This window comes from Branchiostoma belcheri, unplaced genomic scaffold (assembly GCF_001625305.1).
Source record: "Branchiostoma belcheri isolate BF01 breed outbred unplaced genomic scaffold, Haploidv18h27 scaffold21, whole genome shotgun sequence".
Taxonomy (NCBI): domain Eukaryota; kingdom Metazoa; phylum Chordata; class Leptocardii; order Amphioxiformes; family Branchiostomatidae; genus Branchiostoma; species Branchiostoma belcheri.
Window position 1 is genome coordinate 1,151,741 of NW_017803602.1, and position 19,004 is coordinate 1,170,744.

A 19,004-nucleotide genomic window follows, 5' to 3' on the forward strand; every position below is an offset into this window, starting at 1 on the left:
AAGCTGCGCAACGAACGGATCCGTCGAGCCATCGTACACCGGCCGAACCCTTCACCTTCTAGAGAGAGTGACACTGCGTTATGGGTTCATCCAGTAGCAACAAAAATATTCTGGTTGAGGAAAGCTGACATTTACTGCCATTTCTTAGCACATTTTAGTCATCATTTCATATTCAAAACATTTGAAATAGCCCACAAACTACGTGAGGCATCTCTTTTGGGTACCAGCCATTAGCTAGAACCAGCCTACGATACCAAACAAGCAACCGTTTTCGTCAGTGACATCGCATTTTGCTACACAGATATTGGCATTTTATGGGATAGGATTGGTCCAAGTTACAATGCGTACAACGTAACTTACAACTTATGTTGTACGTATTTGCGATATTATTACAGGCATTGCAACAGCGCACCCTGTCTATTATCTGTAGCAGTGCAGGAAACATCCACCTGCTGCTAGGGACAACACTTGTTGGAAGACTTCGCAGTTTTGGCTACTCTTAGCCGAGAGAAGACTGGCGGAGACGAGAACTAACCACCGCCACCGCAGACGTTCTTGTACCTTCCTAGCCTGGTATCTATTACGCTTTCACTTATCTCCTACTGTCGTTTCCCACAACAAGGGCGAACTGGCGGTAAAAGTACTGGATTCCTCGTTATATGGACGCCACTCGTCAGATAACAAAGGGCGAAAGCCAATCGAAGTTACATGTACAAGTTTACTCACTCGCTCACTCACTCACTCACTCACTCGCTCGCTCGCTCACTCACTCACGCACGCACTCACTCAACTCACTACAGGCTAGTGGTAGTGGTGGGTTAACTCCCATCTTCTCTGCTGAGTACTAAGCAGAGAAAGCAGTATGTACCATTTCAAAGTCGGCGTGGGATCGAACTCGCAACCTACTGATCTATGCTAGGCCGTTGCTCCGGTGGGTGAAAGAATGACTGGTATATAGACCACGATTACATAGAGGTGGGGTGAGATGTTAATAAATCCCTGCCCATGAAGTATGTTTCAGTGCGACACGCCTGGCACCTGCCCGTGACATACCATACATGTCTGTCCGCCGACACGGCTCGGACAACGTCTCCGGCAGGTCTCAGAATAGCCACAGGCGCTAAAGGTCAGGTCAAGGGCAACATCAAGGCGGGATGGCGGGATGGTCCAAATAACACTGGAACACGCGAAAATGGCTACAAACAAGGTCTTAAGAGTCAGAGGGATTACTTCTAAGAAAAGAAACGCGATCTTATGTCGCAAAACAAGATTGTGGATCAGAGTTAAGCCCGCGGAAAGTCAAACCACCTTTTCCCGGAGAGGTAAAGCTGAATTTACGGGCTGTAGTCGAGACCCTCCCGCGGCCACAGCGCCCCCTGCACGCCACCCCCTCACACAGCACCGTAAAACTGTCATCGAACTGTCGGCTCTGCGGGCAGGAATCCCGCCAATATCTCACGCACGCCCGACGCGACAGGAACGGGAACTATCTTGTCTCTTTCTCTGATCGGTCAACAGTCGCTCAGCGATACCCTTCTCGTGGAAATTGATGGGGCCTAACTCTGAAGCAGTTACAATCTTGACCCCCTTCCCTTTTTCTACAGACCGAGGGTAGGCTCTACAGATAAAATGCCATGCAAACTTATTGTCGAAAGTGTAAATTGGATAACCCGAGTATGGTTAAGATTCCAGGTTACTATCAAACGACAATCTCGGTATTTTGATGTACATTAAAATAAAAAGGCCTGTCAGGAAAAGGATGATTTCAACTCACCCGCTGAAGTTCCACGTTTGCAAGTATGGCAAAGAAACTATCTTTGTATATACTGCTTTTCTTTATCACCTATACGACATTTTGATATCATCAATTCTGCCCTTAAACACACCCAAGTGCATGTTTACAGTACCATAAACTTGCTAGTCAAGTTCAAGTTCTCTATGGTTGTGGCGCCATACTAATATTTCATACTGACGTAAGGCGCGGGGAGTCTTTTGATCGAGCGTCCTTCTCATGAAGGATTAACATCGCGGCACATAGCGACCAGATGTTTGTGTACTCGTAAAAGTCACATGTACCATTCAGGCTAACATAAGACAACCGAAAAATTTTGCCCAGCAGCTAAAGTTTTTCTAGTTTTTGTTCCCATTTATCTATGCATCGGAATGTGGAAATGACTTGTTTGCAGTATCAATCAGCCTGGTACGAAGTCTATGTGCAAGACATGTGTTTTCTTTATTGTAGTCGTTAAGAGTCAATCGCCTTGAGTGCTGTGATACGTGTGAATTGCAGCTATCGTCACGTTTTGATTGTTTGCTCTTGACAGGGTGGACGTTTTGAGAGACTATCGAAGCCCCATTTTGTTTGTTTGTCGTACACTTGTATGATTTTATATATGACAAATACAGCAGTCGACTGTATTTGCCCTGTGTGTATAGCCAAGTAAGCAGAGAATATCCAGTCTGCATGTGCCGTATGTAGCAGTATAGTGTCTGTATGTCCTGACAGAAGGGGTGAAGTCTGCTATCTCTGATTGTCAAGCTACTATCATGTTCTTGTGGTTGTCTAAAATAAACATCACACGAAGAGAAACACAGCTAACGGACGCCGCTAACGGAGCCTGATTTTGAGGCTATACCATACCTGTCGAACAACATCATTACTGAGACTGCACACCGCAAAGTCGACATGTCACCATTAATACCATCTCCCCGGGCGCACCACAGGAGTCTCGCAGGTGTTTTATAGCCTCTGCTCCACATGGCGGTGTGTTTAAACCACAAAACACCTGCTGGAGGGGTCACATTCCTCGTACGGGTTTTCTGCCGCAGGATTTTTAGCGAAGCTATGGTAGAATTAACCACTATAAAGGAACAACTACGTATACGCCAGGAATGTTATGTCAGAAGACAGCTGAATTTCGTACATGACACCTCCACCACAGTTCCAAGACCGTCCCTAGTGTGCTGTTGACTGTGACCGGGCTTTAACCTCAGAAGACTTTTTTTAACGTCGCCTAGAGGCTGTTCGATATTCAGTGCTTCTCTGATCACACATGACAGATTTTACGTCTGATTTGAGTTGATTTTACACACATAGGTGGCGCAGCAAGATTTTGGTATGATTCCTGCAGAAAGGCCCAATCGCTTACGTCGTACGGTCGAGGACATTCTTAGGATAGTCGTGCATGCGTCCTTCCTAATTATTTCTTATTGCTCAAAAGGCTGTCTTAGATCATGACACATTTCGTACACAAGTCATGATAACCGGTATATGCCCTACTGTTCCCAATCGAGCCTACATCACTGCCTAAATGTCATCCAAGTCGATTCACATCAAATCGTGCAGCAATAATGCACAACGTGTCAGACTAATAACACTAATCAGACGCCCATAAGTATGATTGATTGTCAACCTGTGACCCAGAGGTGGGCCAAGTCAACAGCGTGCATACCGATATTTTACATGTCTAGCTTCATATACACATATACCAACGTCACAAGGAAACCTGCTCGATACCAGACCACCTGAGGGAGGTAGTTTCGAACCGGCTTCTGCGCACTGCAACTAAAGTCTCTGTACCTTCTGTACCTCATGTGTGTACTAACCTGTGTACCTCATGTGTGTACTAACCTGTGTACCTCATGTGTGTACTAACCTGTGTACCTCATGTGTGTACTAACCTGTGTACCTCATGTGTGTACTAACCTGTGTACCTCATGTGTGTACTAACCTGTGTACCTCATGTGTGTACTAACCTGTGTACCTCATGTGTGTACTAACCTGTGTACCTCAGGTGTGTACTAACCTGTGTACCTCATGTGTGTACTAACCTGTTTACCTCATGTAGTGTACTAACCTGTGTACCTCATGTGTGTACTAACCTGTGTACCTCAGGTGTGTACTAACCTGTGTACCTCATGTGTGTACTAACCTGTGTACCTCATGTGTGTACTAACCTGTGTACCTTACGTGTGTGTGCGTTTCTGCGATGTACAATGTAAACATTACAGAGAGGAGAAAGAGGAATACTTCCGTCCTAATTTGTATATCTGTGAGGCCATGGCTTGTCAGAGGCCCCCTTAATTTATCCGTATTACGTTTTTCGCCCCCTCCTTCTCATGGATTTCCTTTTGCAACACTGCACCTGCGCTAAGTGGTTTGTATGTATGGCGCGGGACGCTGTGTAGTCGAAGAACTAACTTTGGCGCATCCACTCACAATGCTGAGAAGACCTAACCAAGTACAGGTAGTAAGTACTTTTCAGATCTAAAGCAGCGTGTGTAGCCTGCTAAATGTCATTCGAGTCATTGCCTTCAAATCGAGTGCCATTAACGCACAGCGTGTCAGACTGTTAGCGCTAATCACACCTGGCTAAGTATGATTAATCACCTGCCTGCGCCCTCAGGTCGGCCTGCCTGCCCTCCCCGCATACCGGCATTTGACATGTCTTTACTCCACACGTCACAAAAATTGAAATATTCTCCATAACCTCACGGTGGTCTTACTGTTAGACATAGTTAGAAGAACCCCAGTCAGACTTAAACTCCTGCGCAGGCATTCTATGTGGCTGGCGATTTTCTGTGGCTTTTTTTACTAACTGGTGCTCTTTTGCGTGGTTTTCTAACAAAGTGGCGTATCGTTTGGCTATACATTTGTTAAGAACACGCGAGCGATCAGAAAACAGTGCAAAGAGCACACTGAAAATCGCCAGCCACCCAGATTATCTTAAACTACTCGTACAGAACGTGCTTTTTGTTAGATTGTGAGTCTGCTCCCTCGCGGGCGGGTCGCTTGTTCTGATTGACAGCCGGGCGTAGTCAGTAGATCAAGGTCGCGGTACGCCGCCACTGCGTCACTCTGTACGTGCTGGCAGAATCTCTATCTGTGTCTGTATCTCATAACCGCTTCAACATACCAGCTCCGTACCTGGCGTCTGGGAGTAAAAGTGTGGAAGGCTGCCTCGGTTTTAGACGAGTCCTTCTGTTGTCTGTACCTTACGCACAGTACAGGGCTCTCCACTGTCGCCAAGGTACGGTTTTCCTTTAAAACAGAACCGGCAGTTCGCAGTAGCACGGCAATCCAACTGCAGGTCCTACCAGCAGCGGTAGGCTTCCGAACAATGTACCGACGTACGGGGATAGGCTGGGATTCGAAAACCCGCGACCGCGTGCTTCAGCAGTGCGATTTCTAGTCGGTAGACCAAAGTGGCAGCACGCTACTAAAATACCGAGAAAGACTAGTCACATGTGCAGGATATCAAGGTAAAACTGTAATAACATGGTACAGAAGATCCCGGCTGGCCCACACGTGTTAACCCTGACTCAGCCGCGCCGCAGATACACGCACGGCAGCACGACTTGGCTCTTGGCAGCCTGCCTGTACAAAAGGACAAGTAGAACAAGTATCCTTACTGACCTCCCGCCTTCGCGCGGGTCTTCAAACGGTTCTTCAAGTCGTCCGCCGCTAATGTCATGGCGGGGAAGACGTCTTAGAAGAAGGATAGTTCGCGTCTTGGTCTCGGCGACGCACTGTCCGTCTGTCCGTCTGTTGCCGACCTGACACTGGCGGGCCCCGACGGGTCAGTCCACGCTATCATCCCGCCGGGGGGAGCAGCCTTGGTATGTGTACTCCTCCGGCTATGACAGGTATTTGGCTTTGTGCCAGGGTCACCCCCGTTTCGTCGGCAATGTGGTATCACCAATCATGTTTCACAAAACTTGTCGTCGCGAATGAAAACAACATCCATACAAACAATAAACCCAGTAATGGTCTCAGAGGTAAAGAACAAGAACAAAGAGAAATTGAAAACTAATGTAGGTCCCTACCAACACTATCATGATCAACGGACTGACATGGCGCGAAATCAGCTACGAGAACAAAGTCTCCTTAAAATTACCACCCCTTTGTTCTTGCAAGAACATGTAATCTCCCGTTTGTTATTCCGTATCATAGACCTGTGGACCGTCCGCCGTCATTATTGCGCGAGTGTAATCTTCCCGAGGCCATTGTCTGGGCCAGACATTATCTGTGTTTTGTATCTTGTCACACTAACAGATCTTACACCAGATAAGGACATGTTGTTGTTCGACTTCAAATGTCAGCGGCGGACGCGCACTGAGAGGTCAAGCCAAGATGTCAATTCAAAACTCCATCAAACTGGCGAAACCAACAACGAATGCTGAAACTTTCAGTGAAAGAAACGCTTCGCCTACCGCATGTCTCCCCACACGACACGTTCTTGTCATCAAATGAACTTGGGGCTTTTTGATTTCTATATTCTGATTACGTGTCATGTTATATATATCATGATTGTTATTTTGTAGTCACCCCAACTTTTATGTAATGCATTAATGTGATGTCGAGGAATACAGGACAACTAGTTGAACTTGAGTCATTTATTTCAATACATGTATACCACAGGTCGTCCAAGCGTCCACTTAACAACACCTGACGCTACCGGACTTGTCACCACCTGAACACTTGCGGTGAAATTTGGGATCACGTCAGAGATTTTTCCCGCGTCAGTGACCTGGCACGGCCTCTGTCCCCAGATTTCTGACCTGGCACAGCCTTTAACCCACCACTGTTTTCCCTGTTAAAACGTAAGGTATACACACTCCACGTGCGGAAAGGCGCTCAATGCGAAGTGTACTTAACAAGAAAACTTGATAATGGGGTTCGGAGTAGAGTGGAGAAATTACAAGTATTTTTCCGCTCCGTCTGTTCCATTTATCACTCACCTGTCATGGAGTAAAATATGTGTGTAATATTCCGCTCGCATGCGCTTTCCTCTCGGCAATTAAACCTGTCCACAGTAAACTCACCTGTCCCTCCAACCTGGTCGTTAAAAGTGACGCTAACCTGTGTGTCTGCTGATCCACATGTGTCCCACTGCCGCGCTACATTAGCTGCCGAATCGGTGGGGACGGTAGGTGACAGCGCGGAGGGAATCCAGTGGTACGCGTAGGGGCTTGTGGCGAGCTTTCCCTAACTTTGTGGCGTATTTTTTCAGCCGTCCTCGTGCAAAACGAGCAAAATTTTTACTCCTTGTTTGTACATTGCTTGGGCGTCAACTTAGTTAACCCTCGTACTGATCTGGGGCCTACTACCTGGGCCTTCTGTCAGGCTTACAAATCATTCACTCCATTTTGTCTAATTTGTTCTGCTCACTTAGCTTGAGAGCAGTTCACTTCAAGAGCGGCACACCACCGTATCCAAAATTGCGTGAATCTGCACTTGGCAAGGTCCCTGGGCCTGTCACATTCATCGTGCGACATATTTACGACAGGTTTACGACAGGAGATCTCCTTGCAGTCGACAGTCGCGGACCTGTCGCACAAAATGCCGCAGCCGTCTTGTGACGCCAGGTTGCCGTAATTGTCTGTTGAATGTCGGTTCTGTCATAGCCTCGACGACAGATCACACGACAAAACATTCTTACGACGAATGACGGAATGTAACCGCATCTTAATGCAGATAACTTAGACTTACCTCAGCACGACCCAGACCGTGTTTGAAAACGGAGACAGTCGAGGATTTTTCGCTGGGATTTATATTTGAACAGTCGACTGATCTCCCAACAAGCGCACCACAGATTTGAATGTACACTTGATATGTCAACCCTCCTCGGGCGAAGTGCACGCGGTGTCAGTCTAATGAGCGATTAAAACCCCACAAAACCGCTTCATTTGTGGCTCTGAAAGGCCCGGCGCTGGGAACGGGCGCGCAGTGAGGCGCAAACTGGAGCCACATCGCCCGAGGTGCCCTGGGAACGACTGTTTAAGCCGCTGTGAATGTAGTGGAAGGATTTCTGGGACAGCCGCGAGGGACACAGATCTGGCGCGCGGGCGGACAGGGTACAGAAAGACGCGGTAAGCCGCCATATTACCCGCACCCATGGCTAGTCTCATTTTGGCTGACGAAAAAAAAGTAGAAAATTGGCCGAGGAGGTGGGTGGGGATTTACCCGGTTATCCTAATGGATCTAGAGTTACAGCCTTTGCGACCATGGTACATTTTTCGCTAACTTCGACAGTCATTTTAGCAACAAAAGGACTCTGTTGTTGTAGAGACGTCGCCTACCCGAAGGCGACAAAGTCAAACCAACCCATCAGCTCAAGTCCTTTATAAAAATCGAACATAAGTAGAGCTCAATAGTATCATACGTCTGGGTCCAAACAGCGATCAAAGGCTTTGTGTGTTAGAAAAATAGAAACGGTATAAAATGCCTTTAAACTGCCATTTGTTAACCTCATCGGAAGTATGCATTAGTGGTCTGTTGAACATATGTCTAAATATGCCCCTATTATATGTTACTTACAACAGGGAGTTATGGTACTGTCTGACATAATACAGACTGTCATTTATAGAAGAGGGGCGGCGGCTCTGGATTAGGTGACTGTCAACCGACAGTGACACTTCTGGGTGTGCTCTATTGTGCCAGGGAAAGCCTCTACTCATGACAAGACTATTTAGGGATATTTCAGAAATGCCCATAATCGCATGCAAGGCGGTTTTCTGAAGTCGTATTGAAAGCGTTTTTTATGAGAAAACTACCTGTTAAGTTAAAGCAAAGCGTTTGGCAGTGGAAAATGTGAGAAGACCTAGAATTACTGGTTTCATCATCACCCAAGGGGGCGGACTAACGTTGGAGAAAAATTATTGGTGTTTGTATACTGTAATTGTCTGGTGTCATCTGGTCCTACAGGAAGAGCAAACACTGTCGGTAAAATTCTTGAATCAGAATTGCCAATCCGAAAGACACATAAAACTAGCGAAAAGACGAGCGAAACAATTAGAATTGTTCTCTTGATTGTAAAGATGTGGGTATGTCATTTCATGTAGTACCCCCCAAAAAAGTATCCAAGAGATCAGAGACAATACCATACATATATGTAAGTAATATTACCTTGCCTTGCAAAAGCGGCCTGTGGCGATTTGTAGTAGTACTGCAGTAAGTCACTTACCCAGATGCGCGTCAGCCAACCACGTGCCCGCCTACAGAAGGACCTACAATGTAAACGAGCGATATCTTGACGGTTCACGTTTGAGTGAAGAAGCTAAAGATACAAACGGTGACCGTGTTTTATTGTATTATAGAGCCCGTTGCGTTATCTAGGTGCCGCTTTACACATAGCACAGACTTTGCAATTAGTGAGTGTGTGACTGAATACTAGAGTGTTCCATCTACCTACATTTTGAACTGAAAGTTGATTGTGGACAGGTTTTATTTCCGGAACTTTGGCGTGTCCGTTATGTAGAACGAGACGATATCCCTGTACGCCCGATGACGTCATTCTGGTCACACGCGCTGAGGCTGTCCAGTCGGACTCCGCCGATGGATCAGCACAAGTACTACTCGAATACAAGCTGTCGTGTGAATTTTCGCGTTATCGTGAATAAACCTTCGTACGACGGTTAAGATCCTCTTTACACGGCAGAAAAAGCTGTCGCCGCCCTGATATCCCTAGTCCCGTTCTCGCGAAGTTTGACGTGTAAAGAAGGCCTGTATCCGGGGAGTAAAATAGTATACGTAAGTGAACAAATTCATTGTGCCGCTGCCCCAGGACCAACCTAGGCCTACCGTGGACTCCAGAACACAGACTATACACAGGTAAGGCGAACAGGACCATCCTCCAGTAAGTTGGCAAAACTTTGGTGATTTTTGGGGGGTCGGATAGATCAGAATAGATGACAGTGTCAGAATATTTTTCTCCCGGTAGTACAAGATCAGTTACTCAGTAAGACCAAGTACTGGATGTGACTCGGATGTGACGATGGAAATACTAATTATTGGAAAATTATATTGTTACTGGCTGTTACAGTTTTTTGCTTTGAGTTCAAAACATGCCAGTTGCCTGGCGTGCTGTCGTTTTTTATTTGTCGTCTTTTCTTCATAAGCAAACCCTTGGACATCGAGTAAACCTAATCTAGATGTTATTTCGGTAGCCGTTAGTCGTATGAACCTACGTTGGCGACGTTTGGAGGGCAAGGTTTTTGGATAATAAACAAAGACAATAAATGAATTATTTACCATGATTTAGAATTTAGCATGAGTTATCTAGATGAAACGTTAGGTGAGTAGCGTTTGCTTCCTTTTGTTCCATTTGTTTTTGTTTGCCGTCACCGTCCGACGGAGCTGCCAGTTAGCCCCCCTGTCCAGTAGACGGCGATCGCTCAGCAACCAGACAGCGAGCAAATTGAAATTGTATTTGTATATGATGCTTCATGGAAAAAATATAATAAACCTTTTATATGCAAAATCTTGCCGTGGGCTATTTGCAGTGTCAAAGAAACTAAAGTAAAGCAATGTAAAGAACATATAACTACTGTACTACTGTCTGCTCAACGCATACCTATACTGATACTGATCATGATTACTACTCGTACTAGGTCAGCTACTGTGAGGTTTGAGGTACTAACAAGTACACACATGTGATGGTAACCGCTGTATCTTGATATTCTCAGGTTCGCAGTGGTCTTTCTCGTCCGCTTCACCGCCCTTCGTTCAATCAGTTACGTTCCGCCATGTCGCCTGAGGACGACAAAGAGTCCCCAGAAAAGGCGTTCGCCAGTAACACTAGCCTTCATGGATTCAACAGGGTATGTGTTTCTATGTTTGTCACAAAGGTGAAATATGAGGGATGGAAAAATTGCATCAGTTTTGGCTCTAGGGGAAGGGAGAATGTAGATAAAAGAATTTAGATGGTTGTTTCAGTAAATTGCATCGCTTCTGACATGGCCTGGTTACCAAACCTATTGTAGCTCCCGAGTCCTACATCCTCTCTGCAAATACTTGCGGAGAGGATGTAGAGCTCGAGAGCTAAAATACGTTTGGTAACCAGGCTACTGGAAAGGGGATGGAAATGACCACAAACCGATGGACTCTGACGTAGGAAAACATCATAGGCTGCTGCACATGAGTGAATGAAAAGCGAGTAGGTACAATCAAACATAGACCGACAAAAATACTCTGTGTTTTTTTTTCTTCTATGCAATATGGTCGTAAATAAGTACACGTGTCTTAAAGTCAAATCTATTTTTTTAAATAGACAGTTTTTTTATCAACGTTTCTACATCTGATCTGCTGCTTTCGTCAGTGCGCTGGGCTTTCTCCATGCCGTATTGTGTTGTATTGTGATAGTGTCTCGGTGCGTACGTAACACGTAGCCAACCTGTTCCCCCATCTCGTGGCCCAGATCGCCAGCTCTCCGGGAGGCTCCCCCCGGGTCCTGTGGGTGATCGCCATACTCGGCTCCTACACTGGCTTCGGGTACATGTTCGGCAGCATGTGAGTATCTGTCAATATCTACTTATGTCTTCTCTCTTTCATGTCTCATGTCTCTTGGCTTCCAGTTTTGGCTGCATTGTTCTCTCAACACCAGTAGTATTAAATGTACTATCTTCATGACCAGGATGGCCTCCTACTTCAAGTACGACACCATCACCGACACGACGTTGGAGTTTGCCGATGAGTTACTATTTCCGGCGGTCACAATCTGCAACATGAACAAGTAAGTATTTTTCCAAGTACCCCTTTTTACTTTACGGTGATCACTGAGAGACCGTTGAGAGCCCAGAATGTATGTTACTCTTAATTCTGAAATTTGAATATGATGGAATATGAGTTCCGGATACAACCGTGGACGTTTTCCCCTGTGGCAGGTTTGACTCTGACAAGCTGCAGGTGGCGGACTGGTCGTACCTGTCCCTGTTCCTGTACGGCATACAGGCGGACATCCCCACCATACTGGCATTAGGCATGCAGCCCGATGAAACCGTCAACAGCACTATGACGGTAAGTTGGCCACCGTAGCCAATTGGATACTGTTGTTACGTCTTAACGTTCCTTAACTCTGCTCTGATATTGACAACCCCGGTGTTACGTATCAGTTATTTGATCTCATTGAAACCACTTTGTTTGCATCAAGTTTCCTCAGAGGAGATGTTATGGATCACTCAGCAACGTCTCATTTTACTTATTACATCGGGTCCTCTTTACACTACCGTTAACGGATGTGTCATGTTCACATCTCGCCACCAAACAGGGCGTAAAAATTGAGGACCTCGTCTTGGCAAAAGGCTTCAACCTTTCGTCAAATCGCATGCCGCTATGCTTGTGGAGAGGCGCTTACTGCAGTGAGCAGGTAGGTCGCTCGAGGCGCTATAACTAAGTCACAGTCTTTTTCACAATCAGCTAGCTAGTTATAACGCGTTTAACAGATCAGTGGCTGGGTAGGGAATTTTCTGGTAGAATATCAGAATCATAGCAAGTTTTTTTTACTCTCGATCTGGTCAAGTGACCTTATAGTCTCATAACGTAAACGATAGGTCAAAGGTAGGAAGTTGATATCGTCCACTGTTCATGCTATTCTCTGATTGGCCACTCTTCCATGTGACATACTCCCACCTGCAGAACTTTACCCACTCCTTCGGCCACTACGGAAACTGCTACACGTTTAACGCCGACGCGGACAACCAGCTGAAACAGACCACGGAGGGGGCTCACGGCAACGGGTTCACGGCGTTCGTCGACATTAAAGAAGTCAGTGGTTATAAATGTATTGAAATGGTGGCAATGTCATCTTTTACCTTCATGTATATGTTAACCAACGTTACATATATGCAAACCGGAGGACATGCCTGGATGGCGTTTATTTTACGATCACATTTCTTTAATTATTTCATCTCTTGTCTCTAGTGTCTGGTTATAAATACTAGTAGGTGTATCGTCCGATAAAGGAAAACTTTTTTGTTTTGTTTGTAGGCACGGATACAGCATGTTTATTATAAGTATCTGATATCATAGGTATCTGATATCTAGTTCATCGTACTGTGGGGTAATTGTTTTTCTTGTACTCATGGCCATCACAATTTGGACAGGACAAGTACACGGAGAGTTTCCTGGTTAGCGGGAATGCCGAGGTCGGGCTGAAGCTCCTGGTTCACGACCCGCGGGAGCCGCCTATGATGGACACCCAGGGCATCGCCCTCGCGCCCGGCAACCACGCCTTCATCGCCATCAAGCAGATATTGGTGAGTCCCCTCATTCTCTAGCCTGGTATCCAGTTTGATCGTGGTCGGGGCCCATTGTAATGGCATCATGAGCTCTGTCCCGCATGCCTCACATAGGTGTCCAGAGGTGTATATCACGAACGATAGATTGATTAGCACTCCGTGTTGGGGGAAAACCCAACACGGAGACAGTATTAACCAAGCATACTGTCTCTTGCATAACACTCCTACCGGGACGGCCTGTTGCACTGGGCGGAGGAAGCTATTAGAGCACCCGAAGACACAGCCTGCTTTCACACCCCAACACCCCCAATCACGTAAGACTGGATACCAGGCTACGCATTCTCATCTATCCCTTTAGTCTGATTATTGGACCGTTGGAGCACCCCAGATGACCTGACATCCAGTTCTCTCCGCCCTTCTCTCTTCTTTACTATTGCCTACCCCTCTTCCCTCCACCCGTACTGTTCTTTGTATGATGGTTTTGGCCCGATGACGTGACAAAATATGCCATGAAACAGTAAAAACATCACCATCCTAGAGCTTAAATCATTTGTGCAATTTTGTGCACAAAGCCTTTTGTCACACAAGCCTTTGTCAGAATAACCCGAGTAATCACCACGCGGAATTTTCGACCGAATCTCAACCGGGACGGGGGGCGCTACCGACTTCGGACGAACTTTAACCCAGTGCTGACACCACACGTGCGGAAAAATTACGTCTCTGCAAATTACAAGGATCAAAGCTGATTAAGACTCGGTCGAAAATCAGGGTGAATCAAGTTGTTGGAGAAAAGTATATTTTTAACTCTGTACAGTTCAGTTTTCACTATGTAATTTCCCAACTCAGATGAACTTTCGCGCCCTTTCCTCAGTACGAGAACCACGTCCCTCCGTGGGGGGTCTGTAAGGACCTGCAGCTGGAGTATTACGACACCTACACGCTGAACGGCTGCTATCTGGAGTGCAGGAGTAAACACGTGGTTCGGAACTGTAGCTGCAGGCCGTACGACCTACCGGGTAGGACATGCATGTTTTCACGACTTTTTGACGACTAATATTGGTCTGTCAGAAAAGAAAAGGGTTCGCCCTTTATTTTTTTTGTATTTTTCATAACAGCCATATGTTATTTTTTTATTACAACATTTGATGACGAAAATGACAAGATGACGACATACTCAAGCTAAAGCTTATGTTCGTGTCGCCATCTATATTACAAACGTACATCAAAACAAATACAGACATGCAAAGCTTATAATAATAACAAATTAGAACTAGAATTCCGAGATCTCATGCCTCCATGAAATATGATCTTGATATGTAAATGTAAATTTCTTCTTTAATTGTGCAAATGACCTCTGCATTAACATGATATATGCATCGTGATGTATGTTAACTTTTGATTAACTTACAGATGTCCCAAGTATGACATTCTCATCATTCACCATTACGAAATCATAGAATTTTCGCATTAATTATGCAAATTAGGTCATCATTTGCATAATTAGTATCTGTTGAAGTTCCGCCTGCCATAGGTTACATACATTACATGTATGTAAGTAGTATAATGTAAAACACTGTAATTATAGAATTTCCTCATTAATTATGCAAATAAAGTCCTCATTTGCATAATTTGTACATTTGTACATTTAATTATGTACATCTCTCTCTCAGCTACCTACAAACCAAAAATAATGAAAATATGTTGTTCCTGTCTGGACTTATTGGCTTTTAAACATTTCGCCAGAAAGTGCCCTGCAGTTCTAGAACAAGCCGCTAGGGGGCCCAAACTCATATGACTTCTTCCCAAGCACGAGAGCTACCTTCCATCAAAATTTCATGACCCTAGCATGTCCAGATCGCGAGATATCAAAACCGGAAGTTGCGCTGCAGTACCAAGGGAAGCCACTAGGGGGACCAAAATCTAATCATTTCTAGTTTTCGTCACACCCTACCAACACACCAAGTATGAAACCAATCCATCTAGGCGTTCTTGAGTTATCTTGTTGACCAACAGACAGACAGACAGACAGACGGACAGACGGACAGATAAACGCAACTGAAAATACTAGAGTTCGATGATCTCATACCTCCATGACAGGTGCGTTGCTTTCATAAATCTTACGCATGGTGATGACCACCTGTAAATGGCTTACATTTACAATGCTGCTCATTAGCAAAATTTTTATTTGCTATTTATTCACATAGCCTCTACCTAGTAACATGCAGCACACTGGTGAAATCTTTATCATTTGGCATGGACAACGTATGATGTTGTTGGTTATATGGAAGCACGACCTCTGACATATCTTTGCCAACTCATGTTTGCCTTCCAAGCTGACTAATTATACATTTTTCACCGCAAATATTCAAATTATATGAGGCCATTTGCATATATTGTTCAGTTGATCATACTCTCCACCAAATGACAGGGCTATCTTAAAAAATAAGGCTATTCTAGCGTTTCCTCATAAATTATGCAAATGAGGTCCTGATTGAAATAAATTATGTTTAGTGATGTTCACCTTCACTGAACTTCCAATTATGGCAAGTATTAAATTCCCAGCAGTTACCACCATAAAATTGCACCAATTTGCCATTTATTATGCAAATTAGGTCTTCCTTTACATAATCGATATCTGCCAATGATCTTGTCGTTCTCACTAACATATGTCTATAGAGTTTTATAGCCCTAATATGAAATACAGCAGATTTATAGAATTTCCTCATTAATTATGCAAATTAGATCCTGATTTGCATAATTGTATTTTGATTATGTCAAGCATCACTTAAGCTACCTACATACCAAAAATCATGATGATCCATCAAATGGTTGTTCAGTTATCCTCTCTCGAAGATTGTCAAAGAAACCATCCTGCAGTTTCAGAACAAGCTGCTAGGGGGCCCAAACTCACGTGACTTCTTTCCGAGGACAAGAGCTACCAACCATCCAAAATTCATGACCCTAGCATGTCCAGATCGCGAGATATCAAAACCAGAAGTTGCGCTGCAGTACCAAGGGAAGCCACTAGGGGGGGCAAAATCTAATCATTTCCAGTTTTAGTCACACCCTACCAACACACCAAGTATGAAACCAATCCATCCAGGCATTCTTGAGTTATCTTGTTGACCAACAGACGGACAGACGGACAGATAAACGCAACTGAAAATATAACCTCCATGACACATTTCATGGAGGTAATAACCTCCATGACACATTTCATGGAGGTAAATATAACCTCCATGACACATTTCATGGAGGTAATAAAAGAAGTTACAACGCATACTAACTGTGTTACTGTGGTCATATAAAATATATGAAGAGGTGTTGTACGCAAGGAAAATTGGAACTAGCTAGGTACTCCAACAAAACGTACAAACTGGTATGATAGGAAAAAGTTACTCAAATCTTTTTAGTTATTTGAGCAGCCTTGGCTGTATGTTCAACCAAAATAATGAATAACGTGAAGATTTATAGATATTCAAACTTCTTTTTTACAGGAACAGCGCCGTCTTGCGACCCAAGGACGATGTTCACATGTGTCAGAGCTGTCCTGGGTGAGTGTTCTATTGCTCACACAAACTCACTACAATATTCCGGCACCGAGGTCACTGACGTTTTCATGGATTAATAAGCATGCTCTCAATTCAAGAATGAATATCTCTTCGATGTCATTGTGGTAAAATACGATATGACCGATTCTACGATCGACTGAACCTGTTCTCCGCCTCCTGACGGTCCCAGCACAGGTGATCACGGGAGACCTGAAGTGTGACTGCCCCGTCCCCTGCAGAATGACGTCATACAGCACGTCCCTGTCCTTCGCGGGATTTCCCAACAAACACACCCGGAACTACCTCGCCCCGCTGCTGGGGATGGAGCCAGGCTACATGGCGTAAGTTTGGAATCCCCAAGATCCTTCGGTGGCTGCAACACAGTATCAAATTAGTGAAACAGGATCAAATTGGCCAGGCAGTTTCCACTCAATGATCCTCAATACGTCACCCGATTGGCGTAAAAAAGATACCGGATCAAAAAAATAACAGAACATTAATGAGTAGACCAACATTTTCCCACAGCTGTTTTTTTCTATTTGCAACGTGTTCGTTTTAGGGACAACGGGGTCGTCTTCAGCGTGTTCTACGAGAAATTGAACTATCAAAAAATCAGGCAGCTGAAAGCCATGGACGAAGGACAGCTGTCAAGTACGTGATAATGAACTTGAAACTTTTCTGTCATTTGTCGCCGACTTCCTTAGAAATATCAACATTTAAGTTGAATAATATTACTTCAAAGTTCAAAACTGTGTTGTGTCTCTTTTCTTGCAAATTTTCCTGAATTTCGTAACAAATAATGCCTGGTCAGGCTAGTATTGAATTCAGACTTAAGAAGTTAAGTGACTTTACAATGAGGAGGTGTATAAACTTGTAATTCTGCATTTTGTCATATCATAAGCCCACGCGGTTGTCTTATATGCCCACACGGGCTGGACGCATAAAACATCCATTCATTCACCAACCGTACGCTAATGTGCACCCCCCCCTCCCAAGGTAACATAGGCGGGATGATGGGGCTGTTCCTGGGCGCCAGCGTGCTGTCCCTGCTGGAGGTGTGTGAGTACCTGCTGAAGCGGCTCCTGGGCTTCCTGGGGAGAACTCGGAACGCCGGGGTGTTTCACGTTCAAACACAGGAACCAAAGTCAGCCACAGAAAAAAAGGCATTAAACTGATATGTATAACTCCTTCAGCTGAGTTATAACGTTAGACCTTAAGAAAGTCGCTGTACTTTGTTGTGTCAATAAAGTTCCCTATGTCAAATCTTTATGGGAATATGATAGATGTACATATTTATTGTCTATTATAAGATGCCGACTGAATGCTGTTCCGTTCGTGTCGTTAGTTACCTGCATGTAGCACCCAAGTCTTGAGCTAAGTTCGTTGCTGTTGTTTTTGTTATCTTTGTTACGAAACCTTTGTTTTGATTAACGATAGATATACTTTAATGATGTTGTGTCATCTCCCTACTTTTTACTGAAAGTCTTATGTGTATAATTTATCATTGTTTTCCTTTTTCTGGTTACTTTATACATATTTGTTAACTCTGGTTACTTTATACATATTTGTTAACTCTGGTTACTTTATACATATTTGTTAACCCCTCTATGTGACTTGTAACCACTTGTTATGTATTGCAAGTGCTAGCCCTTCGTACTAGCCCTGGCTGTGTAGAGTGAAAGTGAGAATAAAAAAACACACCTGGCAATACTTATATCATGCTAACTGTGACATTATGGTGTCATAATAAATATGGAATATGGCCTTCTGATTGGTCAACGCCACCTGGTTATATGATAATAATGAATAAAAAGGAGATGAGATCCTCAGTTTCTTGTTTAAGTTTTATTGCTTGCATGCTCACATTGCTCACAGCCAACTAGATGGTAGTGCACGTTGGTACCGCAATAGATGAATTTACATGAATGGAGACGTCTCCGCCTCCAAGGCGTCGCCAAAAAATAATAGCGTTTTCATGGGAGACAGCAAACAGTGTGTGTGAACAGGCGATATGGACTGTTGTCTCCGACTTGCACAGACACACGCCTGGTTTGATCTGCTAACAAACCTGGACACGGGAGGTTACGCCCAGGCTAGGAAGGGAGTGGGCAAAAATGAACTGAACACGAGTCAACAAGAAAGTGGACACTAAGAATTTATTCTGTGCATGTATGTCTTTATTCTTTAGCATATAACTGGTAAACTGACTTTATGTTAAACATACCAAATTGCCTTTATGTTAAAAATACCAAACTTATACAGGAAGCTGCGTAAGACCAGATTGTAATAAGGTTTGATACACAAACAAACGCACACACACACACACACACACACACACACACACACACACACACGCACGCACGCTCGCACGCACGCACGCACGCACGCACGCACGCACGCACACACACACACACACACACATTGGTATGGAGTAAG

The 19,004-nt window shown here is 44.6% G+C and overlaps 2 protein-coding genes across 2 annotated transcripts in view; one reads left to right on the forward strand and one right to left on the reverse strand.

Annotated features, from left to right (window-relative positions):
* LOC109469672 (thrombospondin type-1 domain-containing protein 4-like) overlaps positions 1 to 5,441 on the reverse strand; it is a 101,357-nt gene extending 95,916 nt beyond the window's left edge. The window contains exon 1 of the mRNA XM_019768219.1: positions 5,417 to 5,441. The gene's annotated coding sequence lies outside the window, so the exon portion shown is untranslated. The remainder of the gene's footprint in view (positions 1 to 5,416) is intronic.
* A 4,091-nt stretch (positions 5,442 to 9,532) lies between these two features.
* Positions 9,533 to 17,787, forward strand: LOC109469701 (acid-sensing ion channel 1-like). The gene is made up of 13 exons (XM_019768270.1): positions 9,533 to 9,613; positions 10,468 to 10,602; positions 11,199 to 11,290; positions 11,415 to 11,513; positions 11,665 to 11,797; positions 12,048 to 12,146; positions 12,416 to 12,544; positions 12,883 to 13,035; positions 13,889 to 14,033; positions 16,515 to 16,571; positions 16,759 to 16,909; positions 17,128 to 17,219; positions 17,565 to 17,787. Exons 2-13 carry the CDS (start codon positions 10,528 to 10,530, stop codon positions 17,741 to 17,743), a joined length of 1,404 nt encoding a protein of 467 aa, XP_019623829.1. The 5' UTR covers positions 9,533 to 9,613; positions 10,468 to 10,527; the 3' UTR covers positions 17,744 to 17,787.
* The last annotated feature ends 1,217 nt before the right edge of the window (positions 17,788 to 19,004 follow it).

Coding starts and splice junctions, on each gene's coding strand:
- LOC109469701 (XM_019768270.1), top strand. CDS start 10,528: ATGTCGCCTGAGGACGACAAAGAGTCCCCAGAAAAGGCGTTCGCCAGT. Junction 12,147..12,415: donor GCGCTTACTGCAGTGAGCAG/GTAGGTCGCTCG, acceptor TCCCACCTGCAG/AACTTTACCCACTCCTTCGG. Junction 12,545..12,882: donor CGTTCGTCGACATTAAAGAA/GTCAGTGGTTAT, acceptor CAATTTGGACAG/GACAAGTACACGGAGAGTTT.